Here is a 12,500-nt window from a genome sequence, read left to right as displayed (position 1 = left end):
TTTAATGCCTGTTTAACTGGGACTGTAAATTCATGTAAATGCACTGCTTATTTAATGCCTATTTAACTTCGACAGTAAATTTCATGTACATTCCAATGTAAACTCATATTTAACTTAGACAGTAGGCTACATTTCATGTACATTCAATGTAAACTCTTATTTAACTCTGACTGTAAATTCATGTAAATTCACTGCCTATTTAACGCTTATTTAACTCAGTCTGTAAATCTCATGTAAATCCAACGTAAATTCATATTTATTATCCACAGAACACTCCTCCACTCATGTACATATTGTATATATTTACTCGATTTGATTGCACTTGCAACTTTGTGATTGTCTTTAGTTATCTTCCTACTTCTTATCTCTGTATATTGATGTGACCGCTACGCTGCATACAGACACTAAGACAAATTCCTCCTATGTAACTTGCACACTGTGGCAATAAAAGTGATTCTGATTCTGATGTAGATATTCTCTCTCTCTCTCTCTCTCTCTCTCTCTCTCTCTCTCTCTCTCTCTCTCTCTCTCTCTCTCTCTCTCTCTCTCTCTCTCTCAGTATCACCAGGTGTATGATGACCATTTCATCAGTGCGGTGGTTCTCTCTCTGATCCTCGCTGCTCTGTTTGGCCTCATCTATCTCCTAATGATTCCACAGTACGTACACACGCACACACACACACACACACACAAACACACGCACGCGCGCACACACACACACACACGCGCGCGCACACACACACAAACACATGCACGCACACACGCACACACACTATCACACACTATCACAGTTTGCCCATTTGTGTAAATTGGATGTTAGGGGTCTGGTGAGACAATTACAATGAAGGCTGCTGCTACAATGCAATCAATGGGAAATTGGGGGAAACTTTTCTCACTGTGCCTCCCTACCCTCCCTCCCTCCCTCTCCCCCCTCCCTCCCTCTCACCCCTCCCTCCCTCCCTCCCTCTCCCCCCTCCCTCCCTCTCCCAACCTCCCTCCCTCTCCCTCCTCCCTCCCTCCCTCTCCCCCCTCCCTCCCTCCCTCCCTCCCTCCCTCTCCCCCCTCCCTCCCTCTCCTCCCTCCCTCCCTCTCCTCCCTCCCTCCCTCCCTCCCTCCAGGGGAGTGCTGGTGCTGCTGCTGCTGCTGCTGTGTGTGTGTTTCCACGTGGCCTGCGTCATGTACCTGTACCTCACCCGGGTCCAGGTAGGACACCCTGACTAGGGCTGGGCAATATTGCGATATTATATCGATATCATGATATGAGACTAGATATCGTCTTAGATTTTGGATATCATAATATCGTAATTTCCTGGTTTCAAAGGCTACATTACAGTAAAGTGATGTCATTTTCTGAACTTACCACACAGTTCTAGCTCTTCTATTATTTGCCTTACCCCACTTAGTCAATATATCCACACTAGAAATCTCACGCGCTACGCGCGCTCGATTCCTATGCTTGCCCGTGGGCCCGTCCTGCAGCTCGCCGAGCTGGCCCTGCAGCTTGCATACGCAGCTCGGATGCTGCACGGCCTCGCCCGCCCTGCAGCTCGACCGCTGTGCGGTCTCACTTGCTCCATTGCCCGCCCTGCAGGCTCACTTGCTCTTATGACATCACTGATGACCACTGAGTGTCGCGGACTGCTCTATGACACCGTAATTAGGTCAATCCCCTAATTAAAAAATCCAGCTCCATCAGGTCACCCGCACAGCCCAGAGGCGGAAGCTGATGATATTATCACTGATGACATCATCACTGATGACTGATCACATCATTAGCTAATTAGGGCAATCGCCTAATTTAAAAATCCTGCTCCGTCAGGTCACCCTTCTTTACACACCCTGAAGGTTTCAGCCCGATCGCACTTAGTAAAACGGCATAGCTGTGGTCAAACACGGAACAGTGTTTGAAACAGTGGACAGAGCCCACATACTAATTTTTATATATAGATAGATAGATAGATAGATAGATAGATAGATAGATAGATAGATAGATAGATAGATATATAGATATATAGATAGATATATAGATAGATAGATAGATAGATATATAGATATATAGATAGATATATAGATAGATAGATAGATAGATAGATAGATAGATAGATAGATAGATAGATAGATAGATAGATAGATAGATAGATTACTGATGATTATTTATCAAACATCTCATTGTGTAAATATTTTGTGAAAGCTCCAATAGTCAGGGAAGGAAATCGTGTGTGCATTTTATTTTGATCAGGATTATTTTAATAAAATGCCTTCTGACATCTCACATGTGGCTTTGACTTACAACTGAACATTTAGCTCACTTTGTATAAAATACCAATATATATGTATCTAATATATATATATGTTTCTGTTCTGCTGCAAAAACGTCTTTAACCAATTTGAAAAAGAGTCATGGTAAGATCGTGGATCTGGATATTTTTGCCAGTCCTGACTTCTCCAAGCTGCTGGCCCCTTCCTCTCCTCTATGTAACATTGGATTATTACCTTATCCTTTCAGTGGCATAGTCTCCGGTAATAGACCCGGGCGGCGTACTGTACATACAGTCATGAAAGACAACAGCCAAATGCACTCGTCCTGTTTCCACTCCGCGTCCCAAATACCACTGAGGTTCTGTAGATCAACAGCTACTTCTCAACTAGCCACTCATTCTGCCTCTCTTTCCTCTGGCCTTAAGTGCCATCCAGGCTGCCTCACCATCCAGATACGAACAGTGCTGTACATCTTCCTGGTTCTGCTCACCTACTCTATCACCCAAGCATGTGTGGTAAGTACATGTAATATGGAGGCATTGTGTGTGTGTGTGTCGTGTGTGTGTGTGTGTGTGTGTGTGTGTGTGTGTGCGTGCGTGCGTGCGTGTGTCGTGTGTGTGTGTGTGTGTGTGTGTGTGTGTGTGTGTGTGTGTGCGTGCGTGCGTGCGTACGTGCGTGTGTGAAATACAATAAGGGATGTATGTATTGTCTTTAAGTTCACCTGAGATGTACTGTAGTCAGTCACCTGTAGGTCAGCAGTTGACCTGGGCGAATCCATCTTGTGTGTAAAAAAAAAAGAAAAAGCATGTGAAGTGATGTCGCCCAACTGGAAATGATGTCACGAAATTGCTCGACTGTGATGTCATCAGGTAGTTGTGCTGTAGTCACCTAAGATGTCACCCAAGAGGTCACCTGGAAGTGATGTCACTCGGGTAGTTGTGTGTTTGTTTGTGTGTGTGTGTGCTGTGTGTGTGTGTGTATGTGTGTGTGTGTGTGTGTGTGTGCGTCCGTGCGTGCGCGCGCGCATGCTTGCATGCATGTGTGTGTGTGTGGAATGCATTTGGTACATCCTCTCCAGAGTCACCACCCCAGAAATTCACTTGCGAAGCGTGCAATTTTCTAATGTTATATTTAAGGAACAAAATGAATTGATTTCTGTTTATATTGCGGGTTGTTTGCCTTATGGTGATCACTGACTGGAGGTCCTGGTGTTTTTCTATCATTGTAACATGGATGTACTCTGTAACATAATGATGTACTCCGTAACATAAAGGCTTTGCTTAGTGTAACACCACTACATTTTGGCCCGTTACACCCCCTTCTCCAAGGTTGGATGTGTTCCTTGGGCGAGAAGTGGAGCAAACTCCAGCAGCTCCATGGAGACGGTCTCCGCGGACACGTGGGAGGGCGGGCCAGCTAACAGGACGGGGACAGACAGGGCCTGTCCCAACGTGGCCTACGCCCTCCTGTCTTGCATGGCCGGGACCCTCACTGTCAGCCCCTACCTCCGCCTCTCCTCGCTCCCCAAGCTCCTCCTGCTCCTCCTCCTCTCTGTTAGCTACACCGTTGTCATGGAGACCAGTGGTTATCGCCAAGCCGTGGGGTAAGATCAAGCTGCTCGTGGCATGTTGCTTTATTATGGTCCAAATACTGTGTCCTGAGTGTGTCCAAATACTGTGTCCCGAGTGTGTCCAAATACTGTGTCCTGAGTGTGTCCAAATACTGTGTCCTGAGTGTGTCCAAATACTGTGTCCTGAGTGTGTCCAAATACTGTGTCCCGAGTGTGTCCAAATACTGTGTCCCGAGTGTGTCCAAATACTGTGTCCCGAGTGTGTCCAAATACTGTGTCCCGAGTGTGTCCAAATACTGTGTCCCGAGTGTGTCCAAATACTGTGTCCCGAGTGTGTCCAAATACTGTGTCCCGAGTGTGTCCAAATACTGTGTCCCGAGTGTGTCCAAATACTGTGTGCCGAGTGTGTCCAAATACTGTGTGCAGAGTGTGTCCAAATACTGTGTCCTGAGTGTGTCCAAATACTATGTCCTGAGTGTGTCCAAATACTGTGTCCTGAGTGTGTCCAAATACTGTGTGCTGAGTGTGTCCAAATACTGTGTCCTGAGTGTGTCCAAATACTGTGTCCTGAGTGTGTCCAAATACTGAGTCCTGAGTGTGTCCAAATACTGTGTCCTGAGTGTGTCCAAATACTGAGTGCCGAGTGTGTCCAAATACTGTGTCCTGAGTGTGTCCAAATACTGTGTCCTGAGTGTGTCCAAATACTGTGTCCTGAGTGTGTCCAAATACTGTGTGCCGAGTGTGTCCAAATACTGTGTCCTGAGTGTGTCCAAATACTGTGTGCCGAGTGTGTCCAAATACTGTGTCCTGAGTGTGTCCAAATACTGTGTGCCGAGTGTGTCCAAATACTGTGTCCTGAGTGTGTCCAAATACTGTGTCGTGAGTGTGTCCAAATACTGTGTCCTGAGTGTGTCCAAATACTGTGTCCTGAGTGTGTCCAAATACTGTGTCCTGAGTGTGTCCAAATACTGTGTGCCGAGTGTGTCCAAATACTGTGTCCTGAGTGTGTCCAAATACTGTGTGCCGAGTGTGTCCAAATACTGTGTCCTGAGTGTGTCCAAATACTGAGTCCTGAGTGTGTCCAAATACTGAGTCCTGAGTGTGTCCAAATACTGTGTCGTGAGTGTGTCCAAATACTGTGTCCTGAGTGTGTCCAAATACTGTGTCCTGAGTGTGTCCAAATACTGTGTCCTGAGTGTGTCCAAATACTGTGTCCTGAGTGTGTCCAAATACTGTGTCCTGAGTGTGTCCAAATACTGTGTGCCGAGTGTGTCCAAATACTGTGTCCCGAGTGTGTCCAAATACTGTGTCCCGAGTGTGTCCAAATACTGTGTCCCGAGTGTGTCCAAATACTGTGTCCCGAGTGTGTCCAAATACTGTGTCCTGAGTGTGTCCAAATACTGTGTCCTGAGTGTGTCCAAATACTGTGTCCTGAGTGTGTCCAAATACTGAGTCCTGAGTGTGTCCAAATACTGAGTCCTGAGTGTGTCCAAATACTGTGTCCTGAGTGTGTCCAAATACTGTGTCCTGAGTGTGTCCAAATACTGAGTCCTGAGTGTGGTCACGTGTGTGTTTGTGGTGTGTGTGTGTGTGTGTGTGTGTGTGTGTGCGTGCGTGCGTGCGTCTCTTTCAGAGGTGGGTTTCTCCACACACGGGGATATGATCCTGTCCTGGCTGTGTTGCTGTTTGTTGGAGCTCTGGCTCTACACTCAAGACAACTAGATCTGAAACTACGGCTGGATTATCTGTGGGCCACTCGGGTATGTGTGTTTGTGTGTGTATGTATATGTGTGTGTGTGTGTGTGTGTGTGTGTGTGTCTGTATATGTGTGTATGAGTGCATATTTCTATCTTAGCAAAATGAGAGCCATTGTCATGTTTGCAAATCATTATCTCCCTCTAGTGATAAGGATAGGCAATTGCATCTTTTCTCTCACCTATACATGACATGAAAGGTTGATTGTTTGCCTAGAGAGAATACAGCATGAATTTCACACTGGATTTACATTCATATATCACTTTGTAAGGACCCGCCCCTCCTTCTCCACATGTGTATTGTGTGATTGCTGGTGGTGTCCAGGCAGAGGAGGAGAGAGGCGACATGGAGAAGGTCAAGCTGGACAACAAGCGGATCCTCTTCAACCTCCTGCCTGCCCATGTGGCTCAGCACTTCCTCATGTCGAACCCCCGGAACATGGTGAGGAACCGCAAGCAAAGCGAGGACCAGCTTAGAACCCGACCGATATATCGGCATACCGATATGGCCCCATTGGGCCATCAAACGTCATCATCCGTATCGGCTCAAATGTTTTCCGATATGCGCCAATATGATTTTTCTTTTTTTTGACTGAATATAATAATGCAGAAAAACGTGCTTGGATGGAGCAGAGCGGCACTCTCACAGCACTGCAGCACAGCTCTAGTTTAGCCAGCTCTAGTTTGTCGTACAGTTTACACATGCTCAAAAAGAATCCGAAACCAGCGCTCAGCCTGTAACGTTACTTTGAGGAGTACGACAGCACCGATCGAGGTAGGATGAAAGCAAACATCGTTACATGCAGCGATGCGTCCTCAGATGTCAATAAGAGTCAGTTTACAGATGCATCTAGTCCTTTAACAAGCTGATACATCCACGGTCCTCCAAACCGCAAATGTCCGACTGCATTATGTCCACGGTGCTCTGATTGATATGATAATCAGATGATACAGCCCGTAGCCTAGCATATTGCTCCTGCAATATTCTCAGCATGACAAAACATAAACAGCGGAAGACCAGTTGTATTCCCAAACATCCTAACGTACGGCAACACCGGAGGGACACACAGAGCCTCACATAGGGCAACAGCGGGGCGGTACGTACGGTACCATTGACTGTATATACAGAGCCTCACAGACTACATAGGTTCATAGACTCTTCATAGGCTACAGACACACATTCAATACAGAATAGTCTGTTACAATACAAACTGTCAGTTATTTGTTAACATGTAACCTGGAAAGTATATGAAAAGTAGCCTAATTAAGGACAAAAAGCTTTTAATAACTAGAATGTCACAATAAATGCTGATGATGTCCAGCAAGGAGTCATATTTTGCCAGACATAATTATATAATATATTATTATTATTATATTATATTCTGTCTGTCTCTCTGCTTGTCTGCCTGTCTGACTGATGTTTATTTAGCTTTTTTTTAAAGTCATTCGTTTAAGAAAGCAGCCTTCTGTACTCTTACTGTACCTTTGCATCGTCATATCGGTGCAAAGTATGTGCGCAATCCACGTAGAAAAAGGTCTACTTTCATTCCAGCTCAAAAATTCACTATATCGGCCGCAATATCGGTTATCGGTGATCCCCCCCCCTAAAATCGGTGATCGTTATCGGTCCAAAAAATCCATATCGGTCGGACTCTAGAACAGCTAAAATGAGGCTGCAACCTGTCCTCGTAAATTAATAAGTCCATTTCCATATGAGCGAAACGGTGCGTGCAGGTGATACGCCTTGTGTGGGTTCATTTGAAAATGTCACGTCGGTTATGTTTAAATGTCAGTTATGTTTAAACGTCGGTTACGTTTAGGCAAGTAAAACACCTTTATTAAGGTTAGGGTTATGGTTTGGGTTATGGTTAACCCAGTTAACCCAGTTCGGGAGGCGAACTGGGTCTCTCGCGACAAGGAAATTGAAAGACAAGGAAGTTAGCGAGACGCATGCACTCACACGACCGCAAGAGGGTGCATTCCTAAACATCGGTCCTTTTAACCAAATCGGTCGATCAACCAATGTTGTCATTTTCCTGAATTACTGAAATCAGCAAAGACTCAAACGTTCCCAATGCTTCTATTCGTGGTTCGATGCACTAATGTTTCCATGTTCAAAGTGATCAGATCTTTCACTGATTGGGCAAACATTTAGTTTGAGCAGGTAAACACTGAGTGCTCCAGGAAATGAAGTCTTTTGAATCAGGTTACAGGCTCGGCTTGACCAGGCAAATAAGAATGTCCCAGATTTAAACATGTTTTGAAGAATTTGAGTGCTGATCCTGTAGCACGTAGTTAGGCCACATGAGCATGAGTCAAACTGCTCTTAATCAGCGTACTTTAATCACTTTAATCTACTTAATCTGCACTTTAAAAAAAAAATAGATCCCACGAGGTTTGGACAGTGTTGCTGCTAACCCTGACCACATGTGTAGCGGTGGTAAAGTGGAGGTGCGATGTAACAGCCCGTCTGTCTGTTTCCAGTGATTGATGAACATCCCCTCCACTGATCTCTCTTCCTTTCCCAGTCCCCTCCCCCTTCTCAGGAAGTGATGAAATCAAACATCCTCAACCTGCGAACCAGGAAGTGTGTAGCCCCTCACGAGGACAGGCTCGCTTTGTAAACACTAGAACCAGGAAATGTGTAGCCCCTCACGAGGACAGGCTCGCTTTGTAAACACTAGAACCAGGAAGTGTGTAGCCCCTCACGAGGACAGGCTCGCTTTGTAAACACTAGAACCAGGAAGTGTGTAGCCCCTCACGAGCACAGGCTCGCTTTGTAAACACTAGAACCAGGAAGTGTGTAGCCCCTCACGAGGACAGGCTCGCTTTGTAAACACTAGAACCAGGAAGTGTGTAGCCCCTCACGAGGACAGGCTCGCTTTGTAAACACTAGAACCAGGAAGTGTGTAGCCCCTCACGAGGACAGGCTCGCTTTGTAAACACTAGAACCAGGAAGTGTGTAGCCCCTCACGAGGACAGGCTCGCTTTGTAAACACTAGAACCAGGAAGTGTGTAGCCCCTCACGAGGACAGGCTCGCTTTGTAAACACTAGAACCAGGAAGTGTGTAGCTCCTCACGAGGACAGGCTCGCTTTGTAAACACTAGAACCAGGAAGTGTGTAGCCCCTCACGAGGACAGGCTCGCTTTGTAAACACTAGAACCAGGAAGTGTGTAGCTTCTCACGATAAGGTGACCAGATTTATCAAATGAAAATCGGGGACATTTCCAGTCCGGCAATCAATATATCATAAAAATATCCAATGTTATTACCTATGAAGTAATAAAGCGGGATGATCCATGGCTGTTGTATTGTAATAAACAGTGTCGGCTTCACGAAGAGGCCCCTGGTTGACCCCCCCCCCCCCACACACACACACACACACACACACACGTCATTCACTGTGCCCCTTTACAAAATGTCAATGTGTTCCCCAGCAGCATTGGCCTGGCCTTCTGAACCTACAGCGCCGAATGTTTTATGAAAAGCCTCAGATCTCAATAAGTATTTTCCGTGGAGTCCTGATTACTTTTTTAATGTTTTCCTGGAAGAGCAGGAAGCAGCAAAACATGTAAACACTTGTTGGATGCCTGGATCAAAACATTGACTCATAGAATCCATTCTCATTCAGATATATTGAGGTGAGAGCACGGTCAAGGGTCCCCTTTGAAATTGACCATATATGCCGGTTTTTCAAAATAAATTATTTAGCCCCCTTCCCGACAAGGTAGCATGGCATTGTTGGTCCCAATGGATGCTGTAGGTCTTACAGTCATACCCTGTAAGTATCTTCACTCAAGATTTAAGAATGAGCCTGCTAGAGCTAGAGTTATATCGGCCGCAGTCACCAGTAGAAAATCGGGGACAGCTCCAGCCGGGGACAGGTCACCAAAAACAGGGACTGTCCCCGAAAATCGGGGACGTCTGGTCACCTTACCTCACGAGGACAGGCTCGCTTTGTAAACACTAGAACCAGGAAGTGTGTAGCCCCTCACGAGGACAGGCTCGCTTTGTAAACACTAGAACCAGGAAGTGTGTAGCCCCTCACGAGGACAGGCTCGCTTTGTAAACACTAGAACCAGGAAGTGTGTAGCCCCTCATGAGGACAGGCTCGCTTTGTAAACACTAGAACCAGGAAGTGTGTAGCCTCTCACGAGGACAGGCTCGCTTTGTAAACACTAGAACCAGGAAGTGTGTAGCCCCTCACGAGGACAGGCTCGCTTTGTAAACACTAGAACCAGGAAGTGTGTAGCCCCTCACGAGGACAGGCTCGCTTTGTAAACACTAGAACCAGGAAGTGTGTAGCCCCTCACGAGGACAGGCTCACTTTGTAAACACTAGAACCAGGAAGTGTGTAGCCCCTCACGAGGACAGGCTCGCTTTGTAAACACTAGAACCAGGAAGTGTGTAGCCCCTCATGAGGACAGGCTCGCTTTGTAAACACTAGAACCAGAAAGTGTGTAGCCCCTCACGAGGACAGGCTCGCTTTGTAAACACTAGGGGCAGGAAGTGTGTAGCCCCTCACGAGGACAGGCTCGCTTTGTAAACACTAGAACCAGGAAGTGTGTAGCCCCTCACGAGGACAGGCTCGCTTTGTAAACACTAGAACCAGGAAGTGTGTAGCCCCTCATGAGGACAGGCTCGCTTTGTAAACACTAGAACCAGGAAGTGTGTAGCCCCTCATGAGGACAGGCTCGCTTTGTAAACACTAGGGGCAGGAAGTGTGTAGCCCCTCACGAGGACAGGCTCGCTTTGTAAACACTAGAACCAGGAAGTGTGTAGCCCCTCATGAGGACAGGCTCGCTTTGTAAACACTAGAACCAGGAAGTGTGTAGCCCCTCATGAGGACAGGCTCGCTTTGTAAACACTAGAACCAGGAAGTGTGTAGCCCCTCATGAGGACAGGCTCGCTTTGTAAACACTAGAACCAGGAAGTGTGTAGCCCCTCATGAGGACAGGCTCGCTTTGTAAACACTAGAACCAGGAAGTGTGTAGCCCCTCATGAGGACAGGCTCGCTTTGTAAACACTAGAACCAGGAAGTGTGTAGCCCCTCATGAGGACAGGCTCGCTTTGTAAACACTAGAACCAGGAAGTGTGTAGCCCCTCACGAGGACAGGCTCGCTTTGTAAACACTAGAACCAGGAAGTGTGTAGCCCCTCACGAGGACAGGCTCGCTTTGTAAACACTAGAACCAGGAAGTGTGTAGCCCCTCACGAGGACAGGCTCGCTTTGTAAACACTAGAACCAGGAAGTGTGTAGCCCCTCACGAGGACAGGCTCGCTTTGTAAACACTAGAACCAGGAAGTGTGTAGCCCCTCATGAGGACAGGCTCGCTTTGTAAACACTAGAACCAGGAAGTGTGTAGCCCCTCACGAGGACAGGCTTGCTTTGTAAACACTAGGGGCAGGAAGTGTGCTTCCGCCGCATCGGTGGCGAGAATGTATAATAGAAAGGCCTCCTCTCTTTCCTCTGGGCTAAAGTTCACCAACACACACACACACACACACACACACTGTAAACACACACACCCCAACACACACACACACACACACACACACACACACCTACACACACACATACACACACACACACACACACACACACACACACACACACACACACACACACTGTAAACACACACACCCCAACACACACACACTGTAATCACATCACACCCCAACACACACACACACACACACACACACACAAAAAATGGTCTTTTAAGGGCATCGCGATCTGACCTTCCGTTTCCCAGAAGATGTCAACATTTCTCTGATTGGATCAAAATTGGCGTTGGCCTCCCACTATCCGCGTCCATTTTGGCTATTCGCTAATAACGTTAACGCATATACACACTGCATAGAAGACGTCAACTCGTCTTACAACAACAGTGGAAAATGACTCTAAAGTCGCTGTGCAAGTTGCTATTTAGACTGTAAACAGTGGAGCACGGATGCGGAAAAAGGAAGTGACGGTGGCAGGAGAGTGCTGTACAGGAAGCTGGGAAAACGGTAGGGCTGTCCCGGATTGCTTCTACCGTAAGTCCAATCAACTAAAACCCTCGTGTCCAATCAACTAAAACCCTCGTGTTCAGTTCAGTGTTTAGAAAAAGAAGGCTGCCCTTCAACAATGGGCTTCTCAGTGGAGTGCTGAACCCAAAATCCAAAACATGTTCCAAAAAAGATGAAAGGGCAGCACATCTCAACTTACAAAGTCAAGGAGGACAAAATACTCACATTTCACTTTCTTTGGCTCACCTCACCTCACCTCACATCACACACACACACACACACACACACACACACACACACACACACACACACACACACACACACTGTATTCTCATCACACCTCAACACACACACACACACACACCAACACACACACTGTATTCACATCACACCCCAGTGCTACTTTGGTGCCTGGGTTTCAGAGCCATCTTTTCTCTGCTCCAACATAAAGGCCCTTTCAAAAATGATTTTCATTGTGACTATAATGGTCACTTGCACCCATAGTTAGAAGGGAGACACGCACATCCCAGCCTAGTAGGGCAGGTGCAGAATTTACAGTGATGAATGCAAATAAAATGATAAAAAGTTTGCACACTACAAGGGCTTCAGACAGTCCGAAGAAGGGCAGGGTGCTGCCCGAAACGTTACCCACGGTGTTGCAATAAAAAACCTAATTGGAGCCCTTGCAGTGTGCAAACTTTTTATCATTTTATTTGCATTCATCACTTTTTTTATGTAAATCACTGTTTTATGCTTACGCGAAATCGCCAGCGTCGAGGGGTCGCCGCAGCTGGGCGTCCTATCGGCGCAGTTCGGCGGAGGGGGGCGTGCAGCTCCTCGAAAATGTGACTCCGCCGCGTCAACGCGGACACGACGTGACCAGCACGAGAGCTGTGATTGGCCGT

General features: G+C 46.8%; 1 protein-coding gene across 2 annotated transcripts in view; it reads left to right on the top strand.

Moving 5' to 3' along the window:
* adcy1a (adenylate cyclase 1a) overlaps window positions 1-12,500 on the top strand; it is a gene marked incomplete at both ends in the record, with an annotated part of 63,659 nt that overhangs the window by 44,588 nt on the left and 6,571 nt on the right. The window contains 6 exons of one of the 2 annotated variants that reach the window (XM_083647493.1): window positions 560-657; window positions 1,119-1,203; window positions 2,685-2,774; window positions 3,588-3,862; window positions 5,463-5,589; window positions 5,909-6,025. In XM_083647493.1, coding sequence (XP_083503619.1) covers window positions 560-657; window positions 1,119-1,203; window positions 2,685-2,774; window positions 3,588-3,862; window positions 5,463-5,589; window positions 5,909-6,025 — 792 coding nt within the window. The remainder of the gene's footprint in view (window positions 1-559; window positions 658-1,118; window positions 1,204-2,684; window positions 2,775-3,587; window positions 3,863-5,462; window positions 5,590-5,908; window positions 6,026-12,500) is intronic. The other variant, XM_083647494.1, reaches the window with a different exon arrangement.

The sequence above is a fragment of the Poromitra crassiceps genome (genome assembly GCF_964638095.1).
Source record: "Poromitra crassiceps genome assembly, chromosome: 12".
Classification (NCBI taxonomy): Eukaryota; Metazoa; Chordata; class Actinopteri; order Beryciformes; family Melamphaidae; genus Poromitra; species Poromitra crassiceps.
This window is presented reverse-complemented; position numbering and strand designations above follow the sequence as displayed.